Source organism: Leptosomus discolor, chromosome 5 (genome assembly GCF_034619465.1).
Source record: "Leptosomus discolor isolate bLepDis1 chromosome 5, bLepDis1.hap2, whole genome shotgun sequence".
Lineage (NCBI taxonomy): Eukaryota > Metazoa > Chordata > Aves > Leptosomiformes > Leptosomidae > Leptosomus > Leptosomus discolor.
Genome location: NC_141395.1, coordinates 24593006 through 24608890, shown reverse-complemented (window position 1 = coordinate 24608890; position 15885 = coordinate 24593006). Strand labels below are relative to the sequence as shown.

Below are 15885 nucleotides of genomic sequence, written 5' to 3'. Positions count from 1 at the left end.
TGCTGAAACTACAGCTGTCATTCTGCTGGCTGGGTGCGTCACGCAAGCTAGTGCTAACCCCAGGGGAAAGTGTGCTGATAAATTTTGGAGCTTGCTCTTCTGCTCTAAAGTAAAACAATTGTACCTTTATTTAAATGATCTTTCATGTAAAAGATGTTTCTTTTCCTGTATAAAATTTCATACTAACTCTTACTTCGTCAATAACATGGAGGGTTCAGCTACCAGTAAACAGCATTAAGTGTCCTGCATGTCATCTGCCTTATGTAAGTGCACCTGGGCACTACTGAGGTGGCTTCACTTAAGTATTTAGAATAATAATAGATAGCTGCTAACCTTAGTGAGTAATTAACTGGCTACCTAGGCCCTCCCACAGACTAGAATGCTTTTTTCCTTATGGTTCACGTCTTCTTGCTGTGTTCCTGTTCTCCTTCCCTCCTCTCCCCATCTGTTGTTGTTGTCAGCTCTGTTTTCTTTTGGCTGGAGTGTCTAATTTATCTTTGGCAATTCAGTTAGCTGCAGTCTTTCTCCTCCTCATATAAGTTCAGCACTTCTCAGAGGAATATTCTCTGCTTTGGTGGGGGTGTGAACTTTTTGGTAACTTGTCCAAGAGCTGTCTGTGCGCAGTGCATATAGCTCATGTTCATTTTATGCCATGTCCTTCACCATTGACTGTAGCTCCTGCTGCGCCACAAAGATCTACTGTAATCTGGTGCACAGTAGAGGCATTGAATTTGTGGTGAGGCACTGTGGTGGAGCTGGAGAAGATCTGGGCTCACTTCTTGACTTCACGTATGAATTGGCTTGAGGCTTTAAGTTTTCCATGCCTCATTTATCCATTAGAGAGGATATTTTCTTTCCTATATTGTCTCACATGCCTGTTCAGTACAAAAGTCTAGGGTCTCTTAAAAATGGCCCAGACAAACTGGAAGTTGTGCCCCATCTTTCAGACTACCGCCAGCTCCTGAGCAGGAATCAGTGTTGTACTGTGCTGTTTTTATGGTGTATGCTGTCTGTCTGGTTTGAAGCTTCTAGGCACTGTTGGAGTTGAAGTAGAAAAAAGTCAAATTATAACGCAATCAGTTGATAATTAAATTGTGTATATGTGTACATAGCATACGTTGCGCTCTCCTCCCCTGTTCCCACCGCTGTCGAAAGGATACATGTCTTTTCTGTCTTCTGCAGGTTCTACTGGAATGCCTTTTTGCTCTATTGCTTTTAGAAAATGCTAGTTAGAAATATATCTTCATGTTAGTCCTTTTGGTTGGCCTCTTCTTTTGTATGCTTTTGAAATACGTATTTATAAATTTTTGTGTTTGGAAAACCAACTTTTTTCCTGTGCTTCATCAATAAGCAAAAAAGCCCTTCAGGTGTAGATACTATGGATGCTTCATAAATATATTTGCAAAATAACACACAATAGCCTCATATTGTTGTTTAATCTCATAATTGTTTTCATCAAAACATTTATGAATTATTCAAACACTGAAACAACTGACAGCAATAAATGTTATCTGGCCCAGTTTTCGTCTTACTTCTCCCTCTTTTATACTTGATGTAGCTCAGCTGACTTAAGTGTAGTTCCTCCTGATTTGATAGAAGGTAGGAAGAGAATCAATAAGAGAAGCTAATTTTTTTTTTTCTTTTGTTAACGGAGATGAGTAAGTGAACTCTTAACAGCTTCGGTAATGGACATCTGCCCCACCTACTTCTGCATTTGCACGAAGGAAGAAATTGTATTCTAGAAAAACAGAATAACAATAAAAAGCTATCAATCTTTATTCATGAGCTGTTAGTAGCCCCAAAAATTGTAACAGTGCATATTGTAATCACAGGAACCATTTCATTTTGCATTATTATGCTTGTTTATTGTTAAGGAATGCAGCTTTGAGGAAAAGCCACTTTAGAGAGCAGGATGAGTATATTGGTACATCTCACTGTTGGCGAAAAAGTAGTGAGTGATTACTAGAAGGTCAGAGGTAGAATACGTTGAGAAAACAACTTAAGTAAGTAGCAAATTGTGTAATAGCTTTAAGTTAAGTAAACCTGCATTATAAGGTTGGGATTAATAATGGCTTAAGGCAAATCAGATTTGACAAAATATCTCTGGAACAGAAATCTTACTGTAGTTATTTCTAATCTAAGGGAAATTTAAAAAATATTTCTCTTTTTTTTTTAATTTAAACCTTGAGACTGAACAACCACCTGTAGAGTGTACATTAAAAACCAAAACAGGAATGACAACAAAAACTATGTTTCTTCACTCTTCTCTCAAAAAAACATTTTTGCCCTTGCAAAGCTATTTTATGATAAGGGCATTTCTTTGGGTTTTCGCTTGATGTCTTCCACTCAGGTTTCCTTGAATCATTGTCTTAGTAAGATAAATAAGGAGCAAGTTGCCTTTCATGTGAGAAAACCTATAGAAGGAAAAAAGAAATGTGACAATGACAGTCATGAGTAGCTTTTAAACTAAAGGAGATTTAGGCTAGATATAAGAAATTTTTTACAATGAGTGTGGAGAAACACTGAAACAGCTGCACAGAGAGGTAGTAGAAACCACGTCCCTGGAAACATTCAAGAAGAGGTTGGATGGGGCTCTGAGAAGCCTGATCCAGCTAGAGACGTCCCTACTGACTGCAGGGGGGTTGGACTAGATGGCCTTTAGAGGACCCTTCCAACCCAAACCATGCTATGATTCGATGAACTTAAACCCTTGTAGAAAAAGCTTCTGTAAGTGAAACAAAAATGAACCTGTTTGAGCATTATTGAGGTGCTAGGGAGAGTGCAGAGAAGGGCAACAAAGCTGGCGAAAGGCCTAGAGAATAAATCTTATGAAGAGCGGCTGAGGGAACTGGGGCTATTTAGCCTTAAGAAAAGGAGGCTGAGGGGAGACCTTATTGCTGTCTACAACTACCTGAGAGGACATTGTAGGGAGGTAGGTGCTGCTCTCTTCTCACAGGTAATTAATGATAGAACAAGAGGGAATGGACTCAAGCTGCACCAGGGTAGGTTTAGGCTAGACATTAGGACAATTTTTTTTCACTGAAAGGGTTGTCAGACGTTGGAATAGGCTGCCTGGGGAGGTGATTGAGTCACCATCCCTTCATGTGTTTAAAGGTCGTTTAGACGTGGTGCTTGGAGACATGGTTTAGGGGTGTACTTGGTATAGTAGGGCTGATGGTTGGATTCGATGATCTGAAAGGCCTTTTCCAACCTGAATGATTCTACGATTACGCTATGGCAGTTCTCTATCCATAGTATGCATGATTGCAGTGGAATTTCTGTTGCAGATCTGATGTTGTTCTACTTCTAAATTTACCAGAAAAACAATGTCACACATGACCTAAAATGAATACATTATACATAGGGAGAGTGTAATTTGCACACATATTTTGAAGTTTGCTGTTCAGACACTGGGGAGAGTTGATACCTTAGCTTAGAAGAATTAAAACACAGTTCTGCTTTAAAGTAATAAGAAAAAATTCAGTAGCATGAAGTCGCACTGTAAAATTAACTCTTGGAGAACATTTCTTCAAAATTTTTGGTAAAGAAACATAACTATTTGCTCAATATGAAACTGAATGTTACTAACTTTCCTGTTAGTAACATTTCCAGAAGGTGTTTATTCCAGGCATGTTGGCATAGGTTTCCAAATACTGCTTTCATTTAAAGAGAATATATCAGGCTTTTACTTCTTTCCCATGTGTATATAGACTCTAAATGTGTCTTAATCACTAACCACAGTGAGTCTTTTCTCAGGAAGCATGGAGGTTTCATCAGGTACAAAAAGCAGTAAAACATTGCCCAAAACATTCGTATTGATTCTGATTCAATCATGAGATCAATTCCAGGGACTTCTATCAAGTTTAAATAGAATAAGGCATGCCAGCACAGTGCTAAGAAGAGGTAATACATCTGCACAAGAGCTTCTTTTCAGAACCAAAGAGATTACTTTCAAATGATCTATCACTAATCAAGAACATTAAGAGTAATCTTAAGTGTTAAGTGATCTTACTGCATATTAATAGCATGCATGGTCCTTGATCAGGTGACATTTGTTCAGTCTGAGATAGTGAAAATCAGCTGTTAAAAGCTGTTAGAAGTAAAATAAGACATTGAGACAAAAGAAGACTTTTCTTATTATTTTGTTAGATTTATTTGTGAAACACACCATTACAGGTACCAAGGGCTGATAACACTTTCAGTCTTCATTGTTTTCAGCAGCTGCTACCTACTGCCAATGCCCTAGAGCAGTTGTCTCTCTCTCACTTGTGTTGTCCCTGACAGTGCTTATGATCCACAGGAAAGTGCCATTGCTCTGGTCCTCACTGCCTGCTGCTTGCAGCATGCTATTTGCACAATATTGTTTCGCTCTTGGACAAGGAAGTGTGGGCAGTGATGCAGGTAAACAGTCTTCAGTCTCAATTGAGAAAGACTGCTGGGAAGCTGTTGTCAATGATACAGCACCAGCTCTGAATCCCTTTACTTGATCCCAATTAGAATGAGTTGAAGGCTGTGTCTGTATTGGCATGGGGTAGACACTGGCAGTTCCAGCTCTGGGATTTGTTTTCCATTCTGAAGGATGCCACACTTTTTCCATGCTGAACTAAACTGTCATGCATTCAGCCAGCACATGGGTCTCATCAAGTTTTAGAGATAACTTTATACCTAATCAAGCAACAGTCAGCCAGCCAGCCAGCCAGCTGATGCTGCCCTTCCAAATGGCACAGGAAAACTATCTATAGTGACCATACTGTGCCACCTTTCCCAGCCATATCGGACAATGGCAATTTTTTTATCTCCACTTGTATAAAATGTGCCTTTACTTTAAATCCCCAATGCATTTGATTTCATTTATGCATATTATAAACTACTTTATGCATTCTTGTAAACTACTGCTAAGGTTTTGGAGATGATGCTGTTTGTCAGGCAGGTACTCTGGGAAGATGGCAAGTTCCACAGTTTCCTGGCCATCCTCAGAAATGTCATTGCCAATAGATAATTAAAAAAAAGAAAAAATGAGCTGCTCTCAGGAGTTGGAGACCTGCAGGGATAACTGTGTAGAAGAGGTTTTGGCTGCATGCAAGACTTGTGTTTCTTTGACCAGGAAATGGGCCAAAACAAGATCTGTGGAATAATTTGTTTTCTTTCACATGAACACAGCATGATTAGGAGACATTCCTGATTGCAAGATTGCTTATATTTCTGTGGCTTTTTCTGGAGTGTCAAGACTTTAGTCCTAAGTGTTGGTTGAGAGTTTTCAGAAGTTAGAGCTGAAATTCTGGCATCTAATTTTAAGTGAGACTTCTGCCTTCTGGCCGCAAAGCATGTTAAGATGCTCTTCCTCCAAGGGAAGATTAAGTCCAAGTGACTTTCAGGCACATGTACAGAACTTACTATTTCCCAGGTTAGTGTATGAAGTTGCTTGAAACTAATGAGGACATGAGTAGCCCGAGGGGTGTTAACTTTGTAGTCTGGTTGCAGCTACACATTTTAAATAATGTCTTTGTCTAGATACTCTTCTCACCATAAAATAGCTGGTGAAAGGGGTGAATAGCTACTCTACAATTCTGTATGTGGACTGTAAAATCCATCTTCTTAGATGGTAGGAAAGTGCGGATGGGCTTTCAGTCCTTCACTTCTTCCTTTTGTTTCACCAGTGAATGCTGCATACAGAGTAGGTGGCTGAGTCTGAAGCCTGTCTCTCTCAGGCTATGATACCTAATTCAACTCCTCAGTCCTTTATTACTAGCTACATTTGCTCTACCATTTAATACATTTTCCCACGTTGTTACCCACTCTGCCCCACTGGCAACCAAAGAGACTAGAGAGAGTGATTGCTTTTCAGACAACTTGGAATAAAAAAAGTCTTTTCTCTGTAGTCCTGCTGCTTGCAAAGAAATGCACAGTGGACACAATGAGACTATTTGACATGTCAGAGGTCTATTTCTTTTTCTTGGAAAAACATCTGATGTTCCCCTGTTTGAACCAAAAGAGAACATACATTATCTGTGTCCTGCTTTCTATTTCTTAAACAATAAACAGCTGGTACTAGTGCTTGCCTTTAGGAAGAGACCCTCAGTAAGTTGAAATATCAAATCTTGGCTCTACTTAGTTGCCACGGTGATGTATAATTAACCAAGCTGCTGTAATGTTATAGAAAGTAAACATAAAGAAATATTCTTGCTAATGGAAAAATTTAAATCAGAGTTTTAAGTAAGACTGAAGGGATTGAAGATTAAATTTTAATTGATCATTTGCAATTGGACGTGTATGTTTGTATTTATATTGTAATTTGATCGAAATAGTATCATTGTGTGGTCAGAAAGAAATTAAAATTAGTTTGAAAGAAATAAAACAGGGTTCTGAGACATGTTATTGATGGTACAGTCTTAGTAAGAGATTGGTGTTTCATTGATTTGTGGGGATTTGGGCGGGTTTTTTCCTCTCCTCATTCCTAACAGGACTCTATTTGAAAAACAATACATTTCCCCACAATGTATCCAATAAGGAATGAATAGAGAGGAAAAAAGTTTGATTTGGAACAAATGGGAAATCAGATAGAGGCAAACCATTCAATGTTCACATCTTGCAGCTGTTATGCAAGCACCTTTTCCAAGCGGTTATCATACAGATGCAGAGTAATTTGTTTGTCTAAATACCTTTCTTTAAGTGGTAATAGTGAAATTATCCTAATATATTTTAAACCAAGAAAGTTGAATGTGCCTTTGGAAGGCTACACATGCCAAAAGACATTGATGTGCAGTTCCCCAGATTCATACAGGAGGAAGTTTCAGTCTGTTTGTGAGGTTTATGAGAGAGACGAGTTTAGGTGTGGGATGTTGTTAAAGAATTAAAACTGTGCAGCGTTGTTTACGAGATGCTCATGTGCTGAAATGTGGGTCAGGAGCAGTGGGATAAAGATTATGTACTTTCGGAAATCCTATTCCTTGTAGTATCTTTAAGACACACTCTATGTGCAGGAGTGTGAACAGATGTAAAGCATAGGGGCTGCTCAGTAAAACATAGCTGGGTAGAACCATGCACCTAGGGAAAAGGATTCATTCTTTAAGAACTTTTGTTGGTTCCCTGCATTTGGCCAACTTGTTCTCAGAACTTTGTTTTAGACTCTGAAAGATATTGCTAAAATCAAGACACTATGTGTACTTAGTAATAGGCCCTGAGAAGCTTTTCTGTGCCTTATCTTTTCTTGATAAGATTAGTGTAATACTTTCTCTTCTAGAAAGCTAAGAGTAGTAAGTGACCTTCAGCTTGTTCAAAACTCTGCCACAAGTACTGTCAGAGCATATGTTACTGATTAGAGCAGCAGTTCACCTGCTACATCTCTTAATAAAAATAATTCTATTGCATATTATCATTTAAGGCCCGTTGTTCTTCACCTTCAAACTTACTTGGTTCTCCTTTCAAATTTTAACTTTACAGTGCTTATATGGGCTCCATGTGCATGCCACCACTGACTTGAGCAGAAGACAATGAAAGTTGCTCGCTTTGGCACTGCAAAGTGCTGAGCACTCTTGGCTTACGTTAACTTCTCTGACAGTGGAGGGTATGCAAGGAGTGCGTCTCATGGTCAAAGCTTGTTTGCCACACACTACCTTGAGTAGGAAGATACTATGAAGAAAGAACCTGAACATGTTCCTACCCCTTCTGCTGTAACTTAGGATGTTATCTTTCTGCTTTCTGAATGACTTGTGTTCACTCAGAGTTGCATCCTGTGATGAAATTAGCATTGGCTAAAAATTTATTTCTTTCTGTCATTTTGTAATTTCTTGCTTTTCAGTTTGATCAAGTGAACTTTTAGATTGTGTGGCATAAAAATGTGCATAGAAGTACCGATTAATTTCCAGTAAAATGCCCAGTAGTTCCTACACATCGTGTCCTCTTTCCTTGCAGAGTAGGACATGGATTCATGAGGGCCCCCTCCCGTTTGAGCATTACGTTTAAATAGCAGCTCCTGAAGTTACAGTCACTGTCAGATTATTGATAGGAGGATGGGAAAGTTTGGCATTTTGATTCAGAACACAGGAAAATAAAAATACATCACAGAACAAGTGGTTTTGCCCATATTTGCAGAAAGAGTGCAATATTTCACTGATGGCAAGGTCTAAAGTTATGCTTTCCCCTATTTGGCAAGGCCCCATTGAAAAGGAGCCACTTCAGCAAAGCACCAGTGTTTACTATGTTCCTTAACATCTCCTATGAAGCGTTTGATTGTAAAATTAAAGCAATCCATCCTTTCAAATTTAGTTTTTAATATTTGTTTGGTAGATCTGATCTGACAAGAGGGCCCAGTACCCTGAGCAGCCATGCTTTCTGCTGTCTGACCAAGGAATAACACAGGAGTGAGCTGTGAAAGCAGCTTCTTGCCTCCATCTTTTCCGCAGGAAACGCATCGGTTGTTGCCAAGTGCAAACACTGATGTGTTTTCACACGTTTAGATTGCTTTTAGGCAGAAAATTGTTGCAGATTCTAAGTACAGTTTTTGCAAATATGCTAATACTCAGATAAAATTGGCATTCTCATGGTTCCTAAGAGCCTGTATCGAAATCCTATTCCAGCTGGACCGCAGAATGTCAGATAGCTTTCACGTTACATATCCTGTATATTACAAAGATTTGCTTGAAGCTCAGGACTTAAGAAGCGTAACACAGAGGGACTTTTGTACAAAGCTTGAAGAGTTAGTCCTTGGTCTTTGGCCAGGAATAAAGAATGCTTGCCCTTGTGCCATTTTGTCCTGTGCTGCCCCAGTTCTGGCAGTGGTTCTGCTTCAGTGTAATTGTTGGCACTGAAGCTCAGCTGAACCCTGAATGGCCTCTTCCTGCAAGCAAGCAGGGGCGCAGAGGTCCGAGACAGCATCAAAACTCCGTATTGATCAACTGTAATAGAGGACTCTATTATGAGAACTCTTCATATCTGAGCCAAGCAAATTGACTACGGCGATGCAGTAGTGAAGTACTAAAAAAAGCCATAAAGAGTGTGAAGTAATTTTCAGTTTTTCCACGGGATAATGGAGAAGCTAAAAGAATATGAGAACAAACAGCTCCTTTTGGGACAGTCACTGTTTTGGCTATCTATCTGCAGTTGTTGTTGATCTCTCCTTCCTATGTGTGCTAAGTAGTAGTTGAGTTTTTCATTTTCCTCTGAACCAGACACAGAGCGTAGTCAGAGCTTTAAGTGATAAAAGTGTTTTTTATTGTTTGCAAAGGCTTGCTTACTCTTCTTTATTCTGCTTACTGTTCTTTAAAAAAAATACTTTCCCATTTCATTGAGGCAGATTTGGAAGTCAAACCAGAAACTTCAGACTCTACTACGATGGAAAGCACTTTGTTGGGGAGAAACGTTTTGAGTCCATCCATGACCTGGTGACAGATGGATTGATTACTCTTTATATTGAAACGAAGGCAGCTGAATACATTGCCAAGATGACAATAAATCCAATTTATGAACACATAGGATATACAACTTTAAACAGAGAGCCAGCACACAAAAAACATATGCCAACCCTGAGAGATGAACATGATGGCAAAGAGTCTACAGGAGAGGATGAGGTAGCAGAAAAGAGGGTAAGCAATTGTTAACCCACACTCTTTTTTTCTGTTAGATTTTTTATTTTGTACTTTTAACCCTCCCCCTCTACTATAAAGTGCTAAAGGTATCTGTAGATATTTAGTCTACATATTTATTTCCAGTATTGCATTAATAGTAATATTTAAACTGGTTATAGGGGAGTTTAATGGTAATTTTTGCATATTGCAAATTTCTGTGATTTGGAGGTTAGTTATTTATCATTGTGAGGTTCCTTTCTTTAGGTATTTTCACAGTTACAGATGTTACCATTAAGCCACTCCTTTATTTCAAAAGGGCTAAGAATATGTCATCTTAAAGTTGTTTACAGTGTACAAGACAACTGCCTTTTGGTCAAAAATTATATTTCTTAATATATTCAGCATTTTCCAAACCAATGCATTCCATAATCTATTCAGCAGTCTGCATACAATGACAGTGAAGTTGTCCACATTATAAATAAGCCTGTTCATTAAGTTGATAAAATGTTAAAACATTTCACTTGGCTAAGTTCAGCCTGTCAGAAGCTGACAGAGCTATTTTTGGTCTCAGCCAGACTTATGAAGAAGGATTGCTCTCTTCAGAGAGTTGCAGTATCAGCTGAGAACTAACTGCATACTGGATTATAAAAGAAAAATGAACAACAAAGAAATCTTGGAACTGGTGAAAACAGAAATATTAAAGGAGGTTTGGAATGTATCAGGCAGACAAAGCAGCTGCCTGAAACTTCATTTGTGTGACAGAAACTAAACTTAAAAAGAAAACATAATGTAAATTCCATCATGTTAAGCTAAATACTTTGTTTATTGAAAAGCTGACATATGAAAGTCTTTTTAAAGTGTATTTTTGCATATGTGTAGGTGTTCATGCATGTATTATAGTCTGATACGCTCCCCTATTTCACAAACTTCAGAATGATTTTAGGAGCATCTAATATGCTTATAGTGCTTAGAAGAAATGCTAACCTTAGTTGGGATCGTCTGTTCGTCTTTCCAGTCGGAAATATGTCTGTGATTCCAGTTTTTCTTGAGGTGGAGGAAAGATCTCACTGACAATTGCAACATACGTGACTATTACAGTGAAACTAAGCTTGGTACAGCGTCCACAGAGGGAGAAGGCTCTCATAGCTTTGGTCCTTCAAATCCTTCTCCAGCAGAGTCTGTCATCTTGCACTGAATTTGCTGAGATGAAGCACCCAACTTAGCTTAAAGTATGAGTCTTCCTGTTATCAGGTGGTTTTGACAAAGGAAATACTGGTGGGGATCTTGAAGCTAGCTGACCAGGTTAAATATCTGATTTCTTGCATGTTAGGCACCAGTCGTAGAGGGGTGATTTATCAGTTACAGTTCCTGACAGCCACTGACTTGCAGCTTGCTGTTTCAAAAGGATTTTTTTGCATGTTATCATAGAGAGTTCATTATAATGCAAAGCCTGGGTAAAAATCTTCTGTAAGAGTTCTGGAAGTCACAGCTTTGGGTTTCTTTGGTAAAATTAACTCTTCCTGCATTTAGCAGCTTTTAAGTGACAACAGAATTCTGTTCTGTCACAACATTTTTTAGACTGATAAAAAAGCTTTCATAGTAAAGAGATTTCAATTATTATTGAGGAATGCTGGTTTTTGTGTAGATCACATAGTGTTATGTCAAACTCATCAACAAGGTATACATACTGTTTTTAAACATTTTTTGTGAAATAGCTCAAGAACTATTAAATATTTCTCACAGATTGAAATTTTAAGATGAAAAACCTTTAGAGAGGTTAGTCATGTAATTGCAACATCCCACCCCATTTGTCTAGAAGTTACAAGCAACTAAAAGTGGCTTCACCTGCAACACAGTTCAACAGCAGTGGTGTTTACTGGCCTGAAGCCCAGCTTTTGAGCTTTTTCTTTTTATTTGTCTTGGAACCATGTTGATGTGAACACAAGGAGGCACACAGACATCCACAGTATAGTTAAATGTGGAGAGTTCAGTTTAATTTTTGAGTCAATATCCAGTTGGGATTACTACCTGTGGCTGTGTGGGGAAGGCACGGTGTGATCGTTTTTACTGTGGAGTGGTGCAGAGGTGACATCTTTGCTGGAAGATGACACAGAGAGTGCTGAGTGTCGCTTCACCCAGCAAATCTCCAAGGAGAATAAAGCATTCAACCCTATGACCAACACCTGATCCCAGTAGCAACCTCAGCATTTGGAACAAGCCCCAGCGTCCAGCTAAGGCTTGCCAAATCCTTTTTCCCTCCTCTGTAAGTCACAAGATGTGGGGACCACAGGAAGGGGAGAGAAACAGTGGTGGCCTTGCCAAATGTCTCATGGGCGGTGGTGGCTGTGTGCAATGTGGGAGTGGTGGCTTGAATAGGCCTCGGAGGGCTTTCCCGAGTGCCTGCCGTCACTGTCTGGGGGACTCGACTACTTGCACACCCACTAAAGCTATCACCTTGACAGCCTGGGAGAACTGTTTCAGGTTCAGTGGGGTGAACATAATCAACTGGCTGGAGGACTGTACAGGCAGGTGACTGAATCACATCTGGTGGTTAACTTTATTTAAAAAAAGAAAAAAGCAGCGACACATGCTTGTTTGACAAAGAATTTGCGTTTAAAGCGTGAGTACTGGATGACAGGAAATATTTCTCTGGCTTTTTTAAAAGCCTACCTACTATAAAAACTTGACATGCTAGCAGTGAGGAACACAGGAGAGATTACATTTCCACTTAAGCAGAAGACTCAACCTCTCTGCTAGTTTATAAGCTTTTTTTGGTAAAATAGTAATAATGAAATAAGAAAAATATACATATCCTCTGCTAAATTGCTCAGAAGGGAATTTTACCCTTTTTGTGAAGGTTCCTGCTTCTTGTTGATATTACTTGAAAACTTCAGTAACATAGTGTTTACCTTATTATAAATCATTTAACCACGATATAAAGAAGCTTTCTTAAAGGACATTTAATAAATAGGTCAAGTAGTTTTTCTTTCTCTTGGTGGGAGGAATGGCCGAGTGATTCCTGTTGTCTAATATAAAGAGAATATCACTGAATCACATTCTAACAAAGAACGCAAAGAAAATTGTTCAGAATCCAACAAGAGAAAAACATTATCTTATGATCCAAACAGCAAAATCTGTGTGCTACAACATTAGCCCATTAGCCCCATGGTGAAGATGAAAATTTCTGTAGGATACGGTATTTGGCAATTAATGTGTCTTTATCAGTTTTACACTGTAGCCACACAGCTTTCCCCTACGCTGTATGCTTTCTCCTCCATGAAGAGAGGATTAAGTCTGGGTCTTGAACGTTGGTCATCCTGAGCCAAAATACATTCCCAGATTTGCAGACTCTGAAGCTGTTCAGATCCAAATCTGAACTTTGAGCCTGCGACGTTGCCCAGTCCTGTGTGCGTGGTGTATGAAAGATAAATCCTTCAGAAGAAGGAAAGAAGAGACACAGGCTCTGACTGGGGAACAGCTGGTGGGAATGTAGTTTTGCTTTCTGCCACAAAATCGAGTGGAGGAAATTGGGCAGCCAGAGAACACACCCCAAACTTGAGAATGAAATATTAAAGAGCATTTCACTTAGCCTTGAATTTGCTGTGGAGCAGTAGCAGGGAACGCCACAGACTTGTGTTAGACACCTCCCAGCATGCGCTAATAATACTTTTATTTGTTCCCCACTCTTTTCAGCAATTAATTTATAGTAGAAGAATTCAGCATGTGTTGGGTGACTTGTCATATGCAATACATTAAAAATGAGCCTTAATAAAGGGGAAGGATTTAAAGACAGTAAAAGATGAAAAGACAAAAATTATGCAGTTGTTAGATGAGGATTGTAGAACACAGATCACAATATTACTAAGTCCTGAGTCCTGCAAGAGACCATATTGTGATGTGATTTAAGATGCAGTTTTTAATAGGAAAAGCATGAGAATATAATCCACTGTGCAGCATGTGCTTCACTGATTATGAAAAGGAATTTGACCACTAACCATATGCAAGTATGTATTAAAGATTAAAATTAAAATTCCTGGTAAATTATTTATTATTTTGATAACCTATGAAAGAATTAATAAATAGTCAGAGATAACTGGTGGAGTGGAGATTGAAAACAGGAGAGTGCTTGTCATGCTTGGATGCCCTGAATAGATATTTTAGCTGCTGTGCTAAAAGGATAATGCTGGTTCCCAAAACAGTCTGCAGATTGTTCAGAACTCAATTGTGCAACTATCGTGGTGTGTGTGTGTGTGTGTTAGAGAGGGCTAAGATTCATTTGAAAGAGGGCTTCCCATGTGGATTCAGTCTGTATGGCCTAGTGTGGAAGTGGAAATAATACCCAGTATCACAAGATTTACTATTCCTCCCATGCCTTGAATACTGATGGATCTTTGAGTGTTCTCCACTCTCAGAGGTAATTATGGCCTTGGAGCAGATTACTTGATTCAGTTAAATACCTTATAAAAATGGTAGCTCTCAGAAATTAATGAATACCTAGATACATATATCAAAGTCCTTCTTGAAAGCCCTGCAAAACATGATTATTTTTTTATTTTGACATGCTTTTGAGCTATTGATGTAAGAAGTTGTATAAGTGATTTATTCAAGTTTTGATATTTGTTATGAGAAAATTAAATAATTAGTTATGAGTTATTGCTCTTTCAGAATGAAATGTTGAGGTTAATGTTAGGATAGCACATTTATTCGTGTTTACTTTGTTGATAAGTGCTGTTTCTTCAAGAAATTTCAGTGGCTGCAAATCAATTAAAGACCCCTTCTAGACTGTACTACATTCAGTTCAATTCCTACAGATGGATAGAGTTGAGAGAAGGTTTGTGGCAGCAGTCACACAACAAAAGCACTCACTTGTTCTATTTTTAATGACCTTAGTGGTGATACCATTTTTTCCTCCATAGCGATGAAGGCTGATTGTCTGCAACCATGTGCAAGGAGATCTGGAAATGTAAATCTGTGTCATTTTAGTAGGAAACATGCTTTTAAGCCTGCCTCCGAAGAGAATCCAGATCAGAAAGTTAATTGGAATCTCTGTGTACATTTCTAATGGATTTATAACAGCCTCCATTTACAAAATCAAGGGTCATACTTTGGGGTGTCTGCAGAGGGACCAGTCTCACTGACACTGATATTTTCATTAATGACACTACTACTTTTCTACTTTTGCTTTTAGTCAAATTTGTTAGTACCATCTGCTTTAAACCTTCCTTTAAAAAAGCTTATTTTGTCTTCAGTGAAAGGACATCAGAAAACGTAGCCAAGAAAGTTGCAGTAAGCTGTTACAGAAGCACGGGCCCCCTTAGCAAGGTCTGTGACGGAGGAAGACAGCTTTGAGCAACACTGGTGCCCAGTAATGCCAATCCTGGAACTGATAAGAACTAAAAAGAAAACATATTCTTAATAATCAGGAAAGTGTGCTTTGAGAGTGAAGCAATCGTGATGCTGGAAGTTGTTTGAAGTATTTTCATTTACTTGAATTAACTTAATATTATGAGAAAAGATGGGCGTGTAATGTATAAAACTCTAGACAAGCCGTAGCTATAACAAGGGTAGCGATGAATAGTATTTTTTAAAAGTACAACTAATAAATGTTTACCTTAAAGTAAATGGAAAGACACAGGAGACTGAGCACTGAAGAATCCCATGGGTTAAGTTGAGGAGATTGTCAACCCATTTCTCACAAATGTTCCTTTCCAGTCCCTGCGCGGGTGTCCATGACAATCACTCTGTAAATTTAATGTAATTTATAAATAAAACATAACTCTGTTGAAGGCAAAAATTTCTATTTATTTCTTCTGGGTTTAGCCCATCTTTCATCAGAGACTTCAAAGCACAGACAATTTTGTCAATACCAAGAAAGTTTCTAGCAGGATAAAAGACAAGCCTACTTGTCAGCGTATTGGCAATGTCGTACTGGCAGATTGCCCCAGCTAATCGCTCTTCTTTACTCTGAGGGTGGCAGAGCACTGAACAGGCTGCCCAGGGAAGTTGTGGAGTCTCCTACTCTGGAGATAGTCAAAACCCACCTGGACACGATCCTGTGCGACCTGCTTTCACAGGGGGTTGGACTAGATGATCTTTCGAGCTCCCTTCCAACCCCTGCCGTTCTGTGATTCTGTGCTGTCCAGTGTGCAGACATCGGCCAACACAAAGAAAATTCTTTTCTCCAAACTACAGCGTGTGTTTTCTACTCGTAATCACCAAGAGTAACCTAAGCCCTCATTTATGTTCAGTGTGGCAGTAAAATTGATACACTAGAAAGATTATATAAACTGATCTTGTTTTACGATTCGGAGCTTCCAAATGA

The 15885-nt window shown here is 38.9% G+C and overlaps 1 protein-coding gene across 1 annotated transcript in view; it reads left to right on the top strand.

The window, feature by feature from the left end:
• Window positions 1-15885, top strand: part of CHN1 (chimerin 1) — a 106840-nt gene that overhangs the window by 44941 nt on the left and 46014 nt on the right. Inside the window, exon 7 of the mRNA XM_086465161.1 lies at window positions 9293-9581. Within this exon, the coding sequence (XP_086321287.1) occupies window positions 9293-9581 (289 nt within the window). The remainder of the gene's footprint in view (window positions 1-9292; window positions 9582-15885) is intronic.